General features: G+C 52.7%; 2 protein-coding genes across 2 annotated transcripts; one reads left to right on the top strand and one right to left on the bottom strand.

The window, feature by feature from the left end:
• Positions 1 to 9,933: 9,933 nt before the first annotated feature.
• Positions 9,934 to 10,038, bottom strand: CHC_T00006192001 (hypothetical protein). The gene has a single exon (XM_005718602.1). It carries the CDS (start codon positions 10,036 to 10,038, stop codon positions 9,934 to 9,936), a length of 105 nt encoding a protein of 34 aa, XP_005718659.1.
• Position 10,039: 1 nt separating this feature from the next.
• Positions 10,040 to 10,195, top strand: CHC_T00006193001 (hypothetical protein). The gene has a single exon (XM_005718603.1). The coding sequence runs from the start codon at positions 10,040 to 10,042 to the stop codon at positions 10,193 to 10,195; it is 156 nt and encodes a 51-aa protein (XP_005718660.1).
• Positions 10,196 to 23,787: the final 13,592 nt, after the last annotated feature.

The following is a 23,787-nucleotide window of genomic DNA, read 5'->3' on the forward strand; positions in this document are numbered from 1 at the left end:
CTCGCTCGACGAGGGAATTGACTCGCCTGAGCAAGGAGTAACGACAATACGCGCTGGACGCGAACTCTGTCCGACCCCACCCTTCGAAAAACGGGTCGTTACTTACCCCAGAAGGCCCTCGGAGGGAGGAACTGACTCCCCCGAACGGACAGGGTGCACTGACCCACGCGGCGGACCCGGACGAAAGGGGGTAAGTGACTAGTTTACTCGTCGCACTACAGTGGGTAAGACCGACTAGGATCCTGCCGGTACGCCTCCCTCTTCCTCGTAGTCAGCCAAGGACTTCTCCGGCACCGCGTCCCCCGCGGGACCCCCCTTCGCGCCCGACACCTCCGTCGGCCCCGCCGCCTCGGCTGCCAAGGCCATCTCAAGACCCTCCGCGACAAGAGCGGGTGTCCCCGTTGCCACCGCCAAGTCACCCGGTGGCTCGGGCTCGGTCACCCCCTCGCCCCTCGCCGGGGATGAGACGGGCTCCCCCACCTCTGTCGTGGGGGTCGTTCCTGCCACGAGGCGTCGCACCCTCTCCCTGAGGCGGGGATTGTCCAGCAGCGCCCGTAACTCCGCGTCCGACATCGTCGTCGGATCGCGCTCCCTCGCCACCTCTATCGGCGGATCTCCCGGTCCCGTCTCGCCGCCCATCTCCACGTCCGCCGGGGACGGCGAGACGACCGACACCAGCGCGCGCGCACTCGGGGACGCGTCATCGCGCCCTCCACCGGGTGTCTTCCCGAAACCGACCCCGCGTCGCGGTCCGCGCGCTCCGCCGGCCTCTCCGGCGGGTCCATCACCGCGTCGCCGCACGCGAACCACTCCGGGGTCCTCCCCCGGGACATCCTCGCGCCTCCTAACGCGCTCCTCGCCGCCACCACCACCGGCGTTGACCTCCTCCGCCTCCCGTAAGTACTCGGGCTGAGCGAGAGTGAGAGATCCGGACTCGATCCGTACCCAGTTTCCGCGGTCAGCTCGACCCGCGTCGTGCCTCCGCCCAGGGGAGTTATGTCTCGACCGGGGGTTATCGAAGTGATGCCCCTGATTGTATGGCACGCGAGGCCAATCAATGGCCTCGTGAAGATCTAACAGGGCTTGTAAGCGATCCTGCAGCACCGCCCCGCCTAACACTCGTGTGAGGTCCAAGCGTCTTAACCACTCCACAACCATAGTTGGGAGGACATACAACCGCCCGTCGTAGGTCGACCATAAGAAGCGCTTAGCGACAATGGCGAGCCACTCGCTCAGGAAGACCATCCAGCGGGGGGATTGAGGATCGGCCATCATACTCATCCCATAATACACCAAACACGGTGGCAATTCCGCAAGGAAGTCCGCAGGGACTTCGTACTGCGCAAACCACGCGGGTAGCTCGGGGTACCGCGCGGTCAGGACGTCGCGTTCGAATGAGGTAATTTCTACCCACTCGTACGCGACGAAGACCCCCATCCGGTTCCGCATCCGACGCTCATACTTCAGCTTTTGGTGCATCGCGGGGTCTCTCCTCCGCTCGGGCTGACTCTCGAACCCTGGAGGGAGGATCGGCTCGCTCCAGGACATCAGCTCAACCGCTGGCTCCTCCTCCCGTAGACGGAGATTGTCCATAACTCGCTTTAATCCAGCGACATACACCCGGTCGGCTTCCGTGCGATAGGCCCACGTATCTAAGTCCCACGCACGAGGGACGGTCCGATTGCAAGGTGTCCGGCGCATCCGCTGCCGAAGTAACTCCACGAAGGCCACCCGGGCCCGCGTGTCCTCCCGCCGAAACCCTGGGCGTAGGAACTCAGGCTCCACAACCAAACGGTGTGAGAAGTCCCTGGATGTCACAGCCGCCAGGCTGAGCCCCCCCGGGAGCTCCCCGGTCGCTGCAGCGTAACGCTGAATCATCTCCGCATCGCGCAAGCCCGCGGGGGACAAAAACGGCGCCCTCTCGAAAAGAAGTGCGTCGTCGTACATATTTCGTCCCCATAAGTCGTCCGGGCGGGGCCATTCTTCGCCCCGGTCGACCGGACGTACCCCGAAGGTGTACATGCCCCCCCTTTTTTCGGCTGCTCTGGACGTCGGGATCGGAGACGGAGCCTCGTGGGCGACACTAAAGAAACAGAAAAAAAAACGAGGCAGGGGTCTCGCGCGTCGGACGATGGCACGATATCGGTACCTCGCACCGCACTACCCTCTTGTAACAGAGTTCCCCCTCCTCGCGCGCCATCGCGCCGCCGGGAGATTGTACGCTGTCCCGGGACGGTACACGCCTCCGCCAGAATCCTCATCCATAGGGATGCCCGATTCGAAGAAAGGGGCTGTAGCAGAATGGTTAATTTCGTTTGAATTTGCAGACAGCGGGAGTGACTCCCGCTCCCTCCAAGGGGGCGCGCCGCCGGTTCGACCGGTCCGACACCGCCGGGAGCACACCAACCTTCGGCGGATCCTCGGACCGCGCGTCGTTATCCCCACCCGACGGCGTGTTCTTCGGCCAACGGGTGATGGGTAAGCCCCGGCGCTCGCCGAACGAAGCGCGTCTACACTCTCGCGCGTGTCCACCCCTCCCCTTCCCAGGGGGGTGGAATAAGCTATCTCCCTCGAGGACGCCGGAACCCTCTCGCCCTCGTGGTGAGAGTGCCCCCTCCCTTCCTAAGGGAGAAATTTCTGACCCGGGCGACGAGGGAATCGGTTCCTCGCACTCACTCGCCCCTCGACACCGCCGCGCACGACATCCTCCGCCCCTACCAAAAAGGGAAAAAAGGGGAGAGAGAAGGGGGAAGGAAGGTCGCGTGGTCAGGGGGACACGCTCGCGCTGATCCAAGGAAGGTCGCGTGGTCAGGGGGACACGCTCGCGCTGATCCAAGGAAGGTCGCGTGGTCAGGGGGACACGCTCGCGCTGATCCAAGGAAGGTCGTGTGGTCAGGAAGACACGCTCGCGCTGATCGCCGGGAAGGATGGGCCAATAAGTTCAACGACAAGGCACCACACGGAAGCCAGGGAGGCAAGGTTCGGGCCGAGGACACCGCGTCCCATTTCATGTCGCACGCGTACTCGCGGACACGACCCACCTCACCTCCTCTCCCGAGCGCTCGCCTGATCCTCGCCAAGCGGACTCTAACTGCGGAGGGCGGGTATGTCGGCAAGGGCGGGGCAATGACCGCCGGATTCAAGGTTCGCGGGGACGCTCTACTCTGAGAGGGGGGCTATGTAGAGCACTGACCGCCCGCTCAATCGCGGTGCTGTACTGTAGCACACGCGGAATGCCTCACTATCATAAGTGAGATATATACCACGTGTAACCATGTATCCAAACCCCCCCCCGCTCGTGTCCGGGTGTAAGCTCCATGGAGCCCTGTCGAAGTACTGACAGTTCTACCCACGTGTACCCGTGTTATCCCTCACGTTAATCGTGTCATTTCCCACGTGTAGTGGTTGTCATACCTCCCCAAGAGGAGTTTCTCCGGCCATCGCCGCCGTCGTCCAATTTAGTATTTTTAGTTTAATTAATTATAGCTCCGACGTCAGCTAGTATATAGCCGACGTCCGACCCTTAGTAAAACGGTACGAAGCTTTGGGTCTACAACTCGGGTTTCTGGAACGGAGTCGTAGCCTCGCGTCGGTCCCCGTCCCACGACGGTACCCTGCGAGCCATCTACGTCCCGATTCCCTCCTGCCTCTACCGCGCGCGTCGTCCCGCCACGCCCGGCTCTCCGCGCGACAGCTGTCCCTACCGCTCCGCCCCTCCTGGGCTCTGTTTCCCACTTTTTCCCTTACTTTCCCTACTGCGCTTCACGCCCGGCCCCGTACCGGTCCCTTACGGGTGGTCTCCCGATAACCCCCTACACGCGCCCCCGAACGCACGCGCTCTGCCAGAGGGGGATCCCACCCCTTCCCCCTCAGTGCACGACAACAGACACACGTTGATGTACTTGAGATAGCTGTTCCACACGCAAAATATTATTACCTTGACCCAATGCATCTGGCGATGGCAGTTGAACGGGCGCTAATGAATTTTCATACTGTCCGGAGTCTGGCGATCGGCTCCGCGGAGAGCTCTCGAGATGTATGTGAGCCGATCCAGGAGATTCGTTTTGTGTTGAAGCAATACTGATAGACTGTAGTCGACCTTCTCCAGCTGCCCCGAACTCTGGTTGGCTTGTTGGGAGAACATTTTCGACTGCATGAGGAGCACTGGCATATTCTCCAGAGTTGTCATCTAATAAAGCTTCATGTGCCAAGGAGTCAAGACTATCATTCGCACAAACGATCTGTGACGGATAGGTTCTGCCGGATGAACATAAGTTATCGGACATGCCAGGTTCGGGTTTTGAGGTTCGCCCGATACGATGGGCTGGAACGAAATGGGTGCAGAAGATCAAGTTGGACACATAGGACGGTAAGAGAGAGTGCAGAATGTGGTATCATTGCCAGGATGTGTACAGTACCCGACGGCGCCTGTTCATTACAGGCGCACGCCCACACGTGTGCATTACACGCATACGCGCACGCGCACACGGGCATTACAGGCGGACGCCTACACGTGTGTCTTACAGGCGGAAGATCTACTGTATACATTACAGCCCGGAGGTTGTATATGACAAGGTACAGTAGTAATGGCACAGTACAGTGCATTACATAATAGAGTACAGTAGTACAGTAGGACGGACAATGTCCAAGACCCCGCGAACTCGCTTATTTAAGCGACGGCGCCGGGCAATGACAGTAAACAGTCAAGGATCTTTTGGGAACGGATTTCCTTCGACGGTGCGACACCGCGGGTCAAAACAAGCCTCTGACTTAGGCGACATTGTCGGCATCTGTCTTGCGACCTTTCCCTGGCTTCTACTGCCTTTACTTTACCTTTTCCATTCCTCCGTCTTTGCGACTACGCGGGTTAAGACTAGCCTGTAACCTCGGCGTGTTTCTGTCGCTCAACGTTTCAATTGTTTTCCTTTTTACTCTGTCGTTGCGACCACGCGGGCTAAGAATGGCCTCTAGCCTGGGCGTATTACTGTCGCACGACCTATTTCTCTCTCCCTGTATTGTGACGATTGTCAAGTCGCGGGGTACGACAAGCCTCTAGCCTTGGCGGCACTATTGAAATCTGTCCCGCTCGTTCCCTCTAGGAGTTTCCGCTACTCGGCGCGCCGCCTGTGTCTGACACTGGTCTTTAGGCTCGGGTTCATCCCTGTTTTGTGTGTTGTTACACCACCCCTTCCAGTGCTGGTCCCATTCCGGGTCCGCATTTCGACCAGTACGTCGTGCTTTTACAGTCGGCCGACGTACTTCCCCTTTGCTCTACCACAGTCCCGATCTACCGGGGGACACCCCCTATTGGTTGTTACCTCTTCTTCGAGCTAGCTCATAGCTGGCGACCGCCACCATACTACAGAGAATTTTTGTGAAATAAAGCACTTTTGTGATTTGGACTTTTCAGCGACGTATATGACCGGTTAGTGGAATCACAGGCGTCAACAAACGAGAATGCAGTTGGCTTCACGAAAAGTGCGATTCTAAGTTACCGTTCGTGAAGTTTTCGTGCATTCACAACACTACGAGGTCATATTTTCAATATCTGAAATGATTTTTTAGAATGGCCCGGTAGATTTAGTGGTTCGAATTTTGTTTTAGATTTTTTGGCGCGCGCGCAGCACACTTTTCTGATCGTATCAAACCTACCGCTGGTCTAGCTTGATGAGCCATTTTTATTGTAAAATATAGTATAGGACGGATATCTGTTAGTTTCTACTAGATCCAGGCTGATATTGTACTGGTGCGCACCAACACTTTGAAGCTGCATAGTGTGGCCATCCACGTGTGGAAAATGGGAAGGAGCATTGCTCGAGATCGCTTCAGTGTAAATGTATCGCAGCGTCGTTTATTAGTAGCCATAAACTACATTACTATACATTACCGCCAGCGGTGTTGGGTGAACCCGGCATATCCTGTTGACCAACAGTTCCCGGGTGCACCGGACTGACAATTTCGTTCATCGCATCTTCGTTCAGCTCTCGACGCGCGTCCGCGCAATGCGAGTCCCCCACAAACATCACATATGGCATCACGACTGCCAGCTGCCCTGGAACACGAACGTTCCTTTTCCTGTCCCTCTTAGACCAGTGCCCGGAAACCTCTTGCGCTCTCCGCCACACCAAATGAAAAGCCCGACTGGGCAGAGGAACTGCGCTTGACACATTTTGGGTCTTCCAATATGGACGGCCTCCGCCTAGTACAACGCAGGCCCGCATCGAAGGTCTTGCTTTCCGAGTCCCATATGCGGTTGTTCCTGAACAACACAAGCTCTCCGCTTCCGGGGTTAGCAACATCCCTTTCGAAGGTGTTTCCGCAACTGTGCCCTACAAAAACTGCAGCGGGGGCCCCGACATCGCTCGAATATACATACGTACCCATCAACCTCAACATTCCGACCCCCGCACTGCCCTCCTTCTTCAACATCGCGAGACGGTCCGCCTTATGGTATAATCCCAGAAATGAACAAAGCCCTGCCATGCGATTGAACAGTATGTAGAATGTCTGCGATGTCCCGGCCGGGCCCTGTGTCTCTGCATACTCAGGATAGAACACCAGACGCAATGTCGAGTCCTCGACTATGCAGCCGTATAGATTCCTCGCTATCAACTCAAAATCTGCCAGCTCGCAATCCGCAACGACCCGAATGAAGCTCTGCGTCATACCCCCTAAGGCCCCTATATTCATTTTGTCGGCCGACGTTTGTTCAATATGACTTGACGGCTTACGCAGCGACTTCTGCACTGCGACTTCCAGGCGGTGGCGCAGAAAGTTCACTATCTTCAGCACGGACTCATCCCTTGTCGACGACAGCCCCTCCGATATCCGACAACTGTTTAGCTCGACCTTCCGATTTAGCATGTCTACTTGGCCAAGTACTTGTGCATGGCTTTTCCTCAGTCGATCAACGATATCCGCGAGTTCTTTCATCCGGTACTGGTCAACAAATCTCCGCCTCTTACTGTTTTTTGCAATATCATCTCCAGTCCAGTCTCTATCCGCTTCATCCATCCCGTCATGAGCCTGTGGAATAACTGGCGTCCGCCATGTCAGTACCGGATTGTTATTCTCGTCTCCATCCAGCTCTGCGCGTCTCAATAAACGGCCAACAACGAATTCCACTTGATGAATATGATCACCGTATGCAGCCTTCTCCTCGTGTTTCAAAGTAGCTGTCGCCAACACCTGAACCTTATCGTTCGCGGCCGTGGCGGGAGCATACTCAATATCCGTTACTTGCGCGCTGCACCACGTTGCTTCGTCGTCATCGTCTTCCAACATCCATAGAACCTCGACGAAATCATTCGGTAGAGGCAGAGCTTCTCTTTCTCGGCATGCCCGAAGGCGTTGCATTCCTCTGTCAAGGCGGACGCCACTTATCTTGTCGAAGATACGCGATAGGCGATCTCTGAGATGGTTCGGACGGGAAATAGCCTTGTCGTGTGGCGAGCGCGGATTCGGTCTGGGCATACCCCAGATATCCGCAATCCAAGCATTCTCCGGGGAGATTTTTATTGTCCAACGACTCATTCAAGGACCCCCGAACAGGAATTTTCTAACAAAATGAAAAAATCGTGGCCACTCACAGTACGTTTGTGGGCGTTTTCACATTGATATTCACCAATACTGTAATAAGTGGCCTTTAGGCCGGCCGGCCAACTTTTTCACATGCTGTTATAGCTGCAGGTTCTCGGTATCCAGAAATTGAGGAACACCGCCCCTTTTTCCCAATGTCGAATACACGGGCCGCCAAGAAACGTGCTATACCCGAAGCAGCCAATGCTTCACCAGGCTCTAAGAAGATGCGTCGCAACAGTTCGGAGGTTCGTCGCCGGCCAAACGTTTCTCCGCCCAAAACAAGGGCTATTCTCTCGCAGTTGACCCCTCGAAACAGTCACGTCCAAGACGATAATGAAATTCTTTGCTTTGAGGTTTCAGATACTTTCGGTTGCTCGAACCATAGCTCTTTCATCTTAATGCTTCGCCCATCTATCTCTCTGTGACTAACGCGCGGCATAGTGTCACAAGAACGGTTATAATTTATCTACCCGCGAAAGCGTCAAGCGGGAGTCTGATTTCCAAGTTGAGAGGCAGCTAAGGCGAGAGGCGGAACACGTGGACGCCTTCATATGAGAGTGACTTCCGCGCAGGCATAAAATCAGGAGCATGTCTTGGTTCGGATGTGGAGGGATGTTTGGCAGGTGTCTACGACTACACTGCCAACAACAAGTTTAGTGAAGTGTCCACAACTGCGATTAGTCTCACATAGGAGGGACGAGTCTCTCTGTTCTAAAATTGCACGGTTGGAACGTGTTCCAACCATGCAGCCTGCATTACTAACGCGTTTCTAGAAACGATGTTCCCCTGCAACACAGTTCAAGGCTTGCAAATTGAGCTGCGATTGATTGACAAACGTCCAGTGCTTTATAGTTTTGACTGTTTTTACACTGCAGCAGGATCCGTGGCAGAAGGCGTCAGAAGTATACTGTGCGGCAAAGCGTCTTCGATCAAAAGCTTCGTAAGATCATTTGGTACCCTACAGCATCTACCTTTCCATACCTCAGTGCCGCACGAGAAGACTTACCGGTAAGGCAATTATGTCATGTCTTGTGACAGTACATTAGCACGACACAACTGAACCCTACTCTTGGGGTTGTTATGGTAGATGGTGCCTCCATGTCGGTGGATACAGCGAGCGGGCCCGGCTGGAAAATGGAGTGGGGATCCTCCTTCGCGATCATACACGTCCATAATGTAAATCGGGATCCATATTCCGCATCGGGATCATGATCAAGTTTTGAACAAGTTTTGAAGAAATCCCTTTTGGTCGTCCACTCGCTCCTTTTGTTTTGATTGTGTACATCATCTTCACACGCGTTCCCCCCGCATTCCCGTGAAATGCTCCAAGAAAGTAAGATTATGAACGTCATCAAGCGCAAATTGGTCCGGAAAGCTCTGGAAATGATCAAGGGGATCATGAAGAAGGACGATGAGGAGCCCGAGGCAGAAGAAGAATCAGACGAGTCGAGTGATGAAAAGACGAACGAGAAGAAGGCCAAGCCCTGCATCCAATTTTGGAATAAGTTTGGTAAGAGCATTAAGCTCGGTTTCATTGAAGATAGCGCAAACAGAGCTCGACTTGCGAAGCTCCTCCGCTTCCGCACTTCGAAAACTGACAACAAGACCCCAATGATTGGGCATCTCTCGATCAATACATGGAGCGCATGAAGGAAGATCAAGATCAGATCTATTATCACTCTGGTGCAGATCTCGAATCCGTCAAGGATAGTCCATTCCTCGAGAAACTGATCAAAAAAGGGTATGAGATCCTCTATTTGACACAGGCCATTGACAAGAACATGATCACCCAGTTGCTTGACTACGAAGGCACGAAGTTCATGTCAATTTCGAAAGACAACTTCAAATTTGGTGAGAAAGATCAAAAAGAAGGAGAAGAACAAGGCTCTGAAGAAAATGTACAAGCCGCTGACAAAATTCCTGAAAAAGAAGTTGGGAGACAAGGTCTCCAAGGTGAGACTATCAAACCGGCTCAGTGATACAGTGTGTGTGTTGGCATCGGACCAGTACGGTTATTCGGCGAGAATGGAAATAATTATGAGAGCGCAAGCATTCGCGGACCCCGACAGCTTCGGATACATGACGCCAAAGAGTAAGATTATGGAGCTTAATGCACACCACCCGATCACAGAAGAGATGCTACGCCTTGTAGAAAGCGGAGAGGACGATGAAAGGGCAGCCGAGCTTGGGCATCTTGTGTACGACACTGCGCTAGTTGCATCCGGATATGTAATGCGGGACAGTGACTACAAGAGCTACGCAGACAGAATGTACAAGTGAATTGGTGAGAGTGTTGGCGTGGATCCCAGTGCGCCTATAGTGGAAGAGTACCCCGAGGAGGAGAAGGCTGACTCAGAGGAGGAGAAGTCTGATGGTGACGCAAATTTGAAGGAGGCATCTAGTAGTAGCGCAGACCCTGCTTCTGAAGACCACAGTGAGGATTCTTCTGAGGACCATGATGAGTTGTTGTACCGTAGTCGAACAAGAGTGGAGGATGAGGTATTTATGGCTACGGTTTCCGTCTTTTAAGTCGGAGAGGAGATTAGCGGATGTGACCCGATTTCGATACGCTTTTTGGGGTTTAGCGAGCGATGGTAGTATCGTGATGACGTGACGGGTCGCGGAAGGATAGCCCCAGCCGTGTATACCGCCTGCCAGACGTTCTGCAAGCTAACCTTTCGTGTTATCTCTTGTATCGGAGCGAGTCGCCTCGCTCTAAGTTTTTTGTGGACACAAAGAAAGTTGGTCTCTACCACTTTCACGGAATCCATGTGAACACGCAAGGTCGCTGGGACAGCCGTAATAAAGGCTACGAGTTTCTTATTAGACTTGACACGGACGCCCACATGCCAAGTTGGATGCTATCCGGGTGGAAGCAAAGCCCACCTCAAAAACTCCCGGGAATAATCAAAGCGGAACATGGCATCTCCGTCCTCAACGTAGTTTTCATTCAAAAGACGATACGCTTCTTCGAGTTGCTTGTCATCGGTGACATCTATGTCTGACCACTCGAAAGAGTCAATCAGGTTGTAAGGTTTTTTCGATACCTGGTCAACCGTTTTAGTCTCAATGGCCTCACCATGATCACCAAGCAGGTCGAGTTGATCGTCCTGTCCCATCTGGGGGATCGGTTGTGTTTTCCAAAATTTATATTCTTTTTCGGCAGGCTTGCCATCGACGCCGGCAACGCTCATCGTTCCCATCAACTCCGCAAGCTTCGCCCTCGCATCGCTCCAAGAAAGCTCAAACTCCTTGTACGTGTTCTTTCTTTATGTAGGCGGCTTGTCGCCGGTGTCTTTCTCTGCCATCGCAGTCCTGAGAGAGTGTGTTATTCAATTGAGATCGCCACGAGAGTTGATAGTGGCTGGAATCGTTCAGAAAGCGCATGCTAAGGGTGGGGCCGGTGCGACAGCGAGGGCGTGGCTTGCGTGAGAGGGCGCAGAGAAAGACAGAAGCAGAGAAGGACGGAAGGAGATGCGAGGGCAGTGGTCATGGTGGATTAGTGAGGGGAAACAAAGAGGAGGTTGGGGGATACCGGAGTAAACAACGGTGGACAGAGAAAGGCAGAGTTAATAACCTGTACTGTAGTGTGTATCCGACCGACCAAGCTTATCATACCTCAACAGATCCGACAAATTTAATAATTTTTCATCATTTATCCGACACGAATTCTTCTGAAAGAATACTTCAAGACAGCCATATCGCACTTGAACGGTGGGGTTGTCAATGAAATACCTTGTAAATCACGAAGAAGCCATTTTCAATTTCGTACTACAAAGAAAAACTGCTTACAGTGAAGATTTCCAGGTTCTGCTTCACTTTTAGAGGTAGAACTTGTCTCCACAACAAACGATTTGTTCTGATTGTGTCAAGGGCTATGTGGAGTACCCAGTAGTCAATCAGAACTAAAAAACAAGCAAGGAGTTCGAAGAAAAATCCCTTTGTCCTCAAATTTTGTCCTCACGGTCGGATAGACACTAGCAGACCGCCACTTGTAATGTAATTATTTGGTGTGCAAAATCTAAACCGCCAGGCCTGGGGACCCCTGCGCACTGTTCCTTCAACAACATCCTACACTCTCACTTCTTCCAACACCATAATCCACACGAAAATATCGGACGACAGCACCACCGTTCCTCATATGTCAGGTCGAAGAAAGAGACGTCGTACGATGGGCACTCCTTGGATGGACAACGTTCCTAATTTGCCAGACCTGGCAGCCCTGTTCCATGACGTTCATACACGACCAGGATGCGATCTCGATGGGGATGCAGATGCGGCCGCACTTATGGAAGCAGAAGAAACCCCAGCTCTCGAGCTTCCGGAAACTGGCGAAGCGGCTGATATTTTGGGAGTGTTGAATGGGCACGCTTCGTCGAACAATCAGACTGGAGATCATGGTACTAGATCGAAGATAAAGGGCTCGGAACATCGAGAAACGGTTGTCGTCGAAGAAGGAATAGATCTTGTCGACTATGATGAAGGCCACTTCCCAGAACTTGGCGACTCGGAACAATTCGCTCCCGAGAGCGATCCAAACGGCGTTTTAGTGGGAAATGACAATATCATTGTTCCAAGTATTTATGAAGAGAGCTGTGAGGGGATGGAGTGCCTTCCGAGTTTATCAAGTGACGATCCCGAAATGGGAAGCAGGCTGGACAGCCAGAAAGTTTTGCGATTATTTCTATCGTCTCGGAAGCTTTTTGAACCATGGTACAACCTTTTGGGCTTCGTAATAGTTTGCGGTAGCGTCCGCTATACGGTCAAACAGTATAACCTCCTGAGAGATATACTGTCTTGGGTTTCTCCTTCTATTAAGTTCCCATCTTATTCCACCGTGCAGAGGACTCTCTTTCCGCATGCTTTGAAGTATCTTTTTCCCAAGAGTGACCTCAAGTACTTTGTCGTCCGACGAAAGAAGAAGGCATTCAACCGAACGTCATTGGTTGAAAATTTGGGGGGTAACGAGGAGACCGCATCGCAATATTCGAACGGGTCTAAAACTCCTGTTCGTATGGTTCCACCAAGTGAATGGGCGAAAGTGGACATCATGATGGCTCCGTTCTTCAACTCAATGTATCCGAAATCCAGTCGATGGCATGGTGGTGTGGCGGACGCAGAATGCATAGAAAGCTCGAAGCTGGTTGCAGAGCGGCAGATAATATCGGAAGCTACGACAGCACTTTACGTCCACAGTGGTTCATGTACTGTGCAGGCGTTCCCGGGTGCCGTGATTCGACTGGAACTGTCAAAACTGCTTCCATCACGTTTGTCACTTGACGTGCGCAATCTGGGCTATCGTGTTCATGAGAACGCAGAGAATAACTTTGTAATGAAGTGTATAATTTCAGCCGTGTGGTGCGTGGGAAGTGAGGGAAATGTTACAAGAAGCGCCAACATGGCGATGAAGGTTCTCCGTGGCGTGGAGAATTGCCTGGCCAGGCAGTTTTGTACAGCACCGCCATTGGAAAAGTATAATAGATCTGTGAGGCGTAGAGATGGAAGGATAGATTTTGAAGCAAGGGCTCGTTCTTCGAAGAAGGTGTTGCCTGGGGATATTTGTACCCTCCTTCGACCTACAGAAAGTGAAGCAGTGGCAACGCCGCGAATGTGTATGTTGGTTTCTAGGTTTTGGAAACACAAGGAAGGTCTCACCTCAGACACTTTTTTTTGGTTTCAAAACATGAGTACAAACGGGGCCGGTCAGCGTTTCAATGATGGTGGCGATGGAACTCCAGACAAACCCTTTCGTCTGCTCGGTACTCAACATTTGAAAGGGCTGCCTTTCCTCCTCCAAGAGCCCAAAATATCGGGACGCACCCGCAACATTGACAGAAGAATGCAAAACAGCGGCCGCTTAATGGATGGAACAAAGTTCGTGGTCTATCGCGCTCTCCTATACTGCGATGACTTTTCCCCATTCTCTTCATTGTATCCGCAGGGTTCAGCAGGTGGATGCTACATGATCCCGCTTGGACTACCACCGCGAAGTCGTAACACGCGATCGTCTGTCAGAATCATTGGATTAACCCCTCCAGGTGTATCAACGAACAATATACTGCTCTCAATCATTCCAGACTTGGTTAAGTGTACAACAGAAGGTGTGGAAGCACACACGCCTACCGGGGAGAGAGTAAGAATCTTTGTCGACGTGGTGGGTTTTGTGGCTGACTATCCAGCGGCCGCTGAAACATTGGATGTTATGGGACATACAGCAAATACGCCCTGCACTCTTTGTACATTTCGGAAGAACACCGGCGTCGGTGAGAGCGGATACGGCTATACAACAAAAGTCCATGCACACCGCACGGCGTCCTTGAGGTGCATGGAACGCCATGAAGCTCTTCGCAACAGCGAAATTGACAGTCGAGACACAAACCGGCTTGGTATGAAAGACAGCAACAAGGTTAGTGACGAAAGTTCTCCTCTTCTTGCATTGCAAAGGGAACTTGAGCGCGTACGCGTTTACATACCGTTAACAAGCGATGGAAAGCGTGTGGTGTCAGGACGTTTTGAGGCATATCGCTGCAACGTCGTCGCGCCTGACCATTTGCTGGCCGGTCTCGCGAAGAACGTTATCGAGGTAGGCTTCCACGTGATTAACCGACAAGGAAACGCGGCCGCGTTCAGGGCAAAAGCTGACATGGCAATATGTGGAGCCCTCCGAGACAATGGGTTGAAGAGGCAATCATCAGTTTTTAGTTCCAAGAATGAACTCAATTCCATGACTCTGTCAGGTGTGTTCTGTGCCCTTCTCGTGTGCGTTCCGGTTTTCTACCAACTGTTCCCGGGGATCCAGAGTGAAGAAACCACTGTTGTGTTGGATCTATTGACGCAATTGCAGGAATTGATTGCGTTGACGTACTGGTGGCCATCGGAAGAGGCGGATGGTGTCTCAGATTATTTGTATGTGACAAGTGATAATGGAGCTCAATACCATGCAGACTTGCTGGAAAGGGCTGAGAAGTATGTGACTGAGGCAGACAAGTTTTGCGCAAATTATTGCCAAGGAGTGGGTAAAGGTCGCCCCACCTTGGACAAGCCGAACCTGCACAGGTTAATCGAGTTGTACAACCACACAATTCCTGCCTTCGGGCATGTACGTCACTTTATGGAACTGGTGTTCGAGAATGCTCATCAACCTTTGAAGAGGTGCATAGTCCGGGGTAATCACCAAAAAGGACATTTGGCGGCCGTGGGTCATTGTTTGGGGAATGATTGGCAAGGGCGGTTGGCGTTGCTGTCCAGCACTATGACACAAACTTCGGATGCCGGACTGAAGATGGAATGCAGGAGAGGCCTTCGACGCTTGCTTCTCGGCGAAGCTTGCAACGAGTTGTCACAGGCTTCGGATGAATTGAAGGGATTCCTGAAGGACACAGATGTTAGTATATCTGATTTATTTGTCAAACCGTTGATGGACGAGATGCGGTCGAATGGGAAGGTCAACCCCGCTTGGACGGGAGATTCCGTACGATGGGAGGGGAATTGTGAAAAGGATGTCAATGAGCTGTCCAGCTGTTGCATATCAGAAACAGAAACGATAGATTCATCTGAGCTTTTGTCGCAGCTTTTGTCACGGACTACAAACATCCTGGAAAATCTCCGTCCAGAATTTGATACGTCAAAGAAGTCAGAAGTCAAGTTGTTCTCGTCTGCTCGGCGCGTTCGCAGAAGCTACTTGAGTGCGTCCCCACGGACGTACTCGCATGACACGATTGAGCCGGGATGTGTCGTCCAGGTTATGTTACCGCGCGGAGGGACGAAGGGATTGCTTTTGCATGCAAATGGGGCGGTCGGATCGTCATTGAACCTGTTCGCTGTTGTTGAGGTCTTGCAGAGAGAGGACGAGAGTCCTCACGCGGCTGTCGTAAGATGCAGAGTGGATGATCGTAAAACTCTGAGGATATCCGCGGAACTGAACTCAGAGTCTATACAGGTGCTCTGTCTCACTGATGGCGTCCGTCGCGTGGCGCTGTACCACGCCTGCTCAGCAAACTCCTGTCACGTATCGAGGGACAACTCCATCAAACACTCTGCCAATGTTTTGGGTGGCGGGGCATTCTACTTTCAGACGAGGAGAAAAGGTTACCCTGCAAGAATGGCATGAAGGGAATAGGGACCTGGTGTTTCAGACGCTGGAAAACCTGATTATTCGCGGAGTGGCGTTTTCTACTGGAAAATTATCAGATTTCAGCACCCATCCCATCTGAATTGAAATTGGGCGGACTTCTGGTTACACGTCTCGCCGATCCCGTCAACAGTTGGACACCTCGCTCTTCCCTGGCCAATCTACTGCTGACCGAAGGTATCTTTGGACACAAACAACCACGCAGTTCGTTTCGCGTATGAGGGCGCAAGATCGATGCCATAGGGTCACGGCGGGCCCGCTTGTGGTGTATGGGTGATCAGGATAGCGAGAGATCGCCAGTGCTATTGCTGGTGGATGGGGCTGCAAACGGTCGATCTACAGTTGATCGATCTCGATGTCGTCGTGATAGGAAACGCGCTGAAAGTAGGTTGATATGCACGCACGTGCGTCGCATTTTTATCCGCGTATGTCCGCACTATCTGACCATCTTCAAATTCTAGTGATGAGATCACCTTTGTCTGCGTGCGAACCTGACGGAATTAAAACCGTGTTTGTTTTGTGAAAGTGTTGGATGGATTGTAAGTTGTCGTTGACGCTTCGCCAATCAGTCCGGCCGGACAGGCGTGCTGCACACAGTATCTTACCTACTTCAGTTTACATCTGCGCTTGTCCCCACAACAGTTGGTCATCGGAACTTGAAGTCATGGTTAACTCAACTCCGTCATGATTGGAAGTGTCACATGGCATCGGCGCCGGTAGTTGGGCAGTTCTTGTTGCGTGAAAGTGTTGGATGGATTCGTAAGTTGTCGTTAACGCTTCACGAATCAGTCCGGCCGGACAGGCGTGCTGCACACAGTATCTTACCTACTTCAGTTTACATCTGCGCTTGTCTCCACAACAGTTGGTCATCGGAACTTGAAGTCATGGTTAACTCAACTCCGTCATGATTGGAAGTGTCACATGGCATCGGCGCCGGAAGTTCGGCAGTTCTTGTTGCGTGAAAGTGTTGGATGGATTGTAAGTTGCCGTTGACGCTTCGCGAATCAGTCCGGCCGGACAGGCGTGCTGCACACAGTATCTTCCCCAACTTCAGTTTACATCTGCGCTTGTCTCCACAACAGTTGGTCATCGGAACTTGAAGTCATGGTTAACTCAACTCCGTCATGATTGGAAGTGTCACATGGCATCGGCGCCGGAAGTTCGGCAGTTCTTGTTGCGTGAAAGTGTTGGATGGATTGGTAAGTTTTCGTTAACGCTTCGCGAATCAGTCCGGCCGGACAGGCGTGCTGCACACAGTATCTTACCTACTTCAGTTTACATCTGCGCTTGTCTCCACAACAGTTGGTCATCGGAACTTGAAGTCATGGTTAACTCAACTCCGTCATGATTGGAAGTGTCACATGGCATCGGCGCCGGTAGTTGGGCAGTTCTTGTTGCGTGAAAGTGTTGGATGGATTGTAAGTTGTCGTTAACGCTTTGCGAATCAGTCCGGCCGCACAGGCGTGCTGCTTGCAGTATCTAACCTACTTCAGTTTACAAATGTGCTTGTCCCCACAACAGTTGGTCATCGGAGCGTGAAGCGGCAAGGAGACTGTATATTGCGCTGCGTAGCGTATGTAGATAGTGAGCTAACATAGTGGTAAACCGACTACTGACTCTTGCTCGCAATTTACACTGCTCCCATCTTATATGACAACTGGTACCACGGGTGCGGTGCATTGACCCGATCCTACGTGTGCACATCGCCGACCAGAAACAAACGTTGGATCATTCCAGTCTGTTTGACAGTACCAAAACGCAATAAACTACTGCATGGCCATGCCCAGCGGTTAATCTGGGATGTTTTTGAGATGGATCAGCCAAGCACGTATGGCAGTACCGTCAAATATTACAATGAGGCACTGCCATGTCCAATTGTAAATCTGCGATTTTTTTCAGTTGGCCCAGCGACGGCAAGGTATTGGAAGAGTACCAATAGATTACGGCTTGCAGGGAATTCGGTGCAAAATCAGTATCAAAAATTTTGCTCAAAAAATGTCTTGACTATCATTGGTACGGCCAAATCAAAAATTAAATTAATCGTAACGTTACGGGCCAGATTTACTTCGTAGTGCAGGAACATTCACGCCATGTCCGCGCTGGCCGTCCTGGATGGCAAGTTAACGTGCGAGGAACTCCGAACTTGGAGAGGCCACGTGGTAACCTAATTTGCCACAAGTGCTACGGGCCGAACCACATCGCACCAGACTGCGTAGTTCAACTCTCGATTGCCGAGTCATCTCGTATCATACGAAACTACGACCACCTTTCTGCAGAAGAAAAGCAACGCGTACCCGCCGACAGCTATTGGAAGTTACGAGCCCTTGACGAGATCGTCAACACCCGGGCTCGCGACCTCCAGAACGTGGAAGCCGCGAAAACTGACGCCCACCAAGGCGGTACAGTGTCTAAAGACAGCCAGGGAAACTAACTTCGGGAGTCCGCGTCGAAGCGGAGGCAAGAGGGCCTCCCCCGGCTACCTGGAGCCTGACGCCGGGCGGCGAAGGTCGTCCCTCCCCAGTGAAGATCCTGTCAAGGAAGGATCTGTTGAACCCCAAACATGGGAGCAAGCTCAGCCAGCTACGCCGACCATGGCGAAAATACGTGCCCCCACGTTTACAAGGCACCATTATGGTGATGGCGAAGCGCAATTACAAGTGCTATGCCGACTACGGGCTAGTCCCGGAACTTTTGGCAAGGAAGCTCACAGTGCTAGACACTGGGGCTGGGCCAAACTTTATTCGAAAGGATGAACTACCTCCGCAGTATATGGAGAAAATGAAACCAGGATCAACCCCGAACATTCGGGATGCAAACCGTAACCCAATTGTAATATCTGGGACAATTGATCTGGTTGTCAGAATTGGTTCGCGAATTACTCGCGTAACATTCCTGTATGCGAGCGCCTGGCGGCTGGAGTGGTCCTGGAATGTGACTTCATGGACCGTTTCGTGGAAGCCGTCTACCCACGCCGCAAGACGATCGAGCTCGACGACGGGTCCTCGGTCCCTATTTCGAGAAGGCCACTCAGGCGACCGCCGAACGCACGGCCATTGCCGGCGTCCCAAGAATTCGCCAAGGCAGGCGGTCGGACATCACCTCGAGTCAGCGTCACCAAGCCAGTCGTGCTTGAGCCTGGAACGCAAACATTCGTTTCTGTGACGTCAAAACGGCACGGCCTCATGATCCTACAGCCGCATGAGAAACTCTACACAAAGAGTCAAGTCGTCGCCTCCAATGGCGTTGTGCAAGTCGAGCCAAATAGCGAGTTCCGCGTGCTCGTTGCCAATTTTGGCATCGCGCCTTATCGGCTCGTTAAGGGCCAAACGATCGGCACTTTGCTGCCACATCCGACCGCTGTTATAGCGAGTAAAGTCAGCATGGCTGCAATGCTAGGCCTCACCGATGAGGAAGCGAACGAAGTCCAACAAGACTTCCACAAGGACGCCAAACGGGCTGTAGAAAACACCTCTATGGCGAGCAATCCGGATGACGTGGATATCTCACGCCTCCCGGCCCGCCATCTTGATCAGATCAAGTCTATGCTACTCAAGTTCAGCTCCATGTGGAGTGGGGCGCTGGGCGAGATCAAGGTCACGAAGCATCACATCCACACGATGACTGGAGCGCAACCGATCGCGCAAACCCCTACCGAGCAGGACCACGCGCCCGGGAGGCGGAGATGAAAGAAGTAGACCGTATGCGCCGAGCCGGAGTAATCGAGCGGTAGAAATCAGCATGGGCCTCACCGGTTGTACTGGTGCCTAAGAAGGACGGGCAGTTGCGCTTTTGCGTGGACTACCGGCGGCTAAATGCCGTGACGATACGGGATTCATACCCGTTGCCTCGAATGGACGAGTATATTGACTCCCTAGGAGAAGCAACCGTCTTTTCGACGCTCGACTGCAATAGCGGGTATTGGTAAATACCCGTTGCAGAAGAAGATCGCGAGAAAACCGCGTTTGTGTGTCATGCTGGACTGTACCAGTATCTCCGTATGCCCCTTGGGCTAACAAACGCTCCCGCTACTTTCCAGCGAACGTTGGATATTATCCTATCCTCCTTCAAATGGAGATCCTGTCTCGTCTACCTTGACGACGTAATTCTGTTCTCGAAGGATATGGAGAGTCATATACGTCACGTTGACGACGTTCTCGACGCCTTGCAGTCGGCAGGAGTGTCCCTCAAGTTGAAAAAGTGCTCTTTCTTCACACAAGAAGTACATTACCTTGGCCATGTTATACGGCCAGGGACGCTCTCGATTGATGAGGTGTCGACCAGGGCTTTACGCGAAATCACGATACCAACCACCCAGACTGAGCTCCGCTCGTTTTTGGGTTTGTGCAACGTCTATCGACGATTTGTACCGAACTACGCCCATAAGCCGGCGCCGTTGAACCAGGTTCTCAAGAAGGGGCAACCTGTTAAGCTGGAACCCTTCGGCGAAACTGAGATCAAGGCCTTTGATATGCTGAGAGAAGCGGTGATATCCCCGCCAATTCTGGCGTTGCCCAAGGCTGGGTTGCCATATTCAATGGACACGGACGCCAGCGACTACCAAGTCGGCACGGCGCTCTTCCAATCATACGAAGATGGACAAAGGAAGCCTATCGGGTTTTGGTCTCGGTCACTACACGCTGCAGAGCGAAATTACTCCACTTCGGAGAAAGAATGTCTTGCTGTTGTGTGGGGTGTAGTGACGCTGCGCCCCTATCTCCAAGGAACCCGGTAAACGGTACATACCGACCATTCTTCCCTCCGCTGGTTAATGGAGATCACGGACCCATCAGGCCGACTGATGAGGTGGCGACTCCGTCTTGGAGAGTTTGACTTCGACGTGAAGTACAAGAAGGGCAAGCTCAATACCCAAGCCGACGCGTTATCGCGACTGTTCACATCCGGGGAAAGGACAGTCCCCGGAGATGAAGAAATCCCATGTTTTCTGGGAATATTCTCCGAAATGGAGCCAGTCGATAAGTTTTCTGACGACTTCGAAGATCTCGAGTCGGCAAGGTTCGACGCGATATTGAACACGGAACGCTACTCGACTGACGAGAATTTATTGGATCCTATCACAAGGGAAGAGATGCTACGTCATCAGCTGGCAGATGCATTCTGCGCCGGGATTAGAAGGCGAATCAATCGTGGGGATGACATCCCGTTCGCCACTGAAGAGGGCGGGGTTCTCGTCAGGAACGTAAATGCGACACCACAAGTGGTGGTACCACAGGACCTCCAAGCGAGGATTCTTTACATGGGACATCATGCACTGCTTGCCGGTCACCCCGGTGGAAGGAAGATGTTCTACAGTCGAACTAGAGATTGCTACTGGCCATCCTTGGCCGTAGATTGCTACGCTTGCTACGCAACTGCCAGAAATTGCATACATTGCGCTAAAGAGCGAGTCAAACTTCGGAGGAAGACTAAACGCCTCAAGCTGTTCCCAGCTAGGGCGCCTCTCGAGTCGCTCTCGATCGATCTCCTTGGGGAGTTAATCCGTACCCCTCGCGGAAATCGGTGGCTCCTGGTGATCACGGATCGCTTCTCCAAGCTGGTCCGCACCGTGCCTCTCAAGAAGATTACGGCTGCGGAAATCGCGAAGGCTTTCGTCCACCATTTGGTGTTTGTCTACGGACCACCAGTCACGGTGCTGGCGGATAACGGAAAGCAATTCGTGTCCCGACTCTTCCAAGAGATTTGCCACACCTGGGCATCAAGAACGTCTTTACGACGACCTACCACCCCCAAACAAATGGGCAGGTGGAGCGCTTCAACAGGACAATACTGTCAGCGCTTCGACATTATGTCGCTGAACACCCAAAAGACTGGGACCTCTTCACTGATGCGCTTAAGTATGCGTACAATACTCAAACGCATAGTACAACCAAGCTGGCCCCCTTCGAACTCGTCTTATCGCGACCACCGCGTGCCCTATCGTTGCAGGCAGAACCTCATCTGGAGGAAGTTGGCCATGCCAAGTATCACGCCAAGTGGCGAGCCTGGCTTCGTGGACTTATGAGCACGGCTCAAGCCGAAATGAAGAAGTCTCAAGAACGCTATCGAGCGAACTACGATAAGCACATACGCCATCCAAAGGCGGAGTATCGTCCCGGGACACACGTGTTCGTCCGACGCGACTACGCAAATCCCCGCACAGAAGCTCGCCACAAGCTGGCGCCAGTGGCAAATGGACCATACCGCGTCGTTTCTGCGGATCAGGACACCGTGGTTATCCAGGATGGAGAAGAACAAGAACGCATTATACGCGATCGGGTAGTACCTGCACCAGTGCAGCCGAGTCAACCCGTAACGTCATCCACGACGAATATCCACGATCAAAATCGTGTTCACCGTCCCGATAGACCGGGTATCCCGAGCGGTACAGTATCTACCTCTCCTATAGAGCAGTCTCAGGTTCCCCCAACAGGGTTGGCGGACTTGCCAGACACATCGCCTATGAATGGCGCCGCCCAAACCGGAATTTGGAACAGAGCTCGGATTGGACAGCCGCCGCCTTCGAGGCGCTCTGATGGGACGACCAAAAGCCGTCCCGAACACTCGAGGCATGAGGCTCGTCGCTACGCCCGGTTGGCGAATAATACTCCGGTCGGACAGGAGAAAAACTCTACACCTCTCGCAGACAGTCCCCGTGACGAGCCGACTCCCGTCTCCAACGAAGGAGAAGGAGACGCACGCCGCCAATTGGCGCCCGACGCAGCCGCCCAGACCGTCCCTGCAGTGACGGAACAACGCGCAAGTAACCCGCGAGGAGCCGCGTCTAACAATACAACAAGAAAAGTGCACAGAGGTCAGTCGCAATCTCCACACGCCATCGATGGCGAAAAATACGTGGTCGACCACGTCGTCGCGCATCGCTATGACGACGACGGTAAACTCGTCTTCCGAGTAAGATGGTACGGCTACACGCTGGAGGACGACACTGAAGAACCAATTAGTCACCTCCGACGGAGCCATGTAATTTTATATTGCAAAAGAAAGGGATTGAATGTCCCAGACTCGATCATCCGAGCAAGACAAGGATAGATCAGGACAAAGGTGGTTCCTCTTTACCTTAAAAAGAATGACTACACGCCCTATGGCGCTACTGTACGCGAGTTACCGCTTCGCACTTACCGCCAGATGGCGTTGTGAAATCCTCAAGGAGGTTAAAGAGTGCAGTCAACGATGACTGGGTAATTAATCGCGTGTCTCAGGCGGATCGGCACGACCCATGAAGGAGGGGGTGATGTAGTGCAGTGACCCCGCGCCCTTTACGCCTGGCCACCGCCGTCGTGGGGCCACGCTCCCCGCCTTTGACACGTGTGTCACACCTGCGCTCATCCAAAGTGTACGCGTACACTTTGAATGAGCCCACACGTGTATGGTGTGCGCTCCCGTCTATGACACGTGTACTCATCCAAAGTGTACGCGTACACTTTGGATGATACCACACGTGTATGATAAGCGCACCACACGTGTACTGTGCGCACACACTTGGGAAGGTACCCCACGTGTACCACACGTGGACACACGTGTATGACAGTCGTATGACACGTATATGATACGTGTACAACACGTGTACGACACGTATACATACGTGGTGCCCACAAGTTTCTACGCTAATTAGCGTCTAATGCCAAGTGGCAATTCTAATGACGATAATGAATTATTAATTACCCATTTAGTAACCGACGCCGACGACGGCGCTCGGCCTATATAGGTCGGGTGTCGGAAGGCGCTACAGTAAAGAGATATCAGGTGATCGGACCCCATCTCTGGTAGGATCCTCTACGGTTCCTATCTAGTTAGCTAAGTCTGATACCTGCACCCTTCGCCGTCATCCTTTTTCTTGTTTTTCCATTACTTTTTTCCCTATTTTCTACGTTTCTACGCTACACTTCTCCTTCCTTCTTTCTTCTGCTTTCTTGTTTTGTTCTTCTTTGACGCTGTCGATAGCGGTCCGCGACGCGACCGCCACACCCACTCCTTCTAGTTACTCGATCCCGAGTACCCCTTCACGCGCTGACCGCGACTCTACCCGCGATTCTCGCGTTACCTCTGAGCTACTATGGACA

Source organism: Chondrus crispus, genomic scaffold (assembly GCF_000350225.1).
Source record: "Chondrus crispus Stackhouse genomic scaffold, scaffold_38, whole genome shotgun sequence".
Lineage (NCBI taxonomy): Eukaryota > Rhodophyta > Florideophyceae > Gigartinales > Gigartinaceae > Chondrus > Chondrus crispus.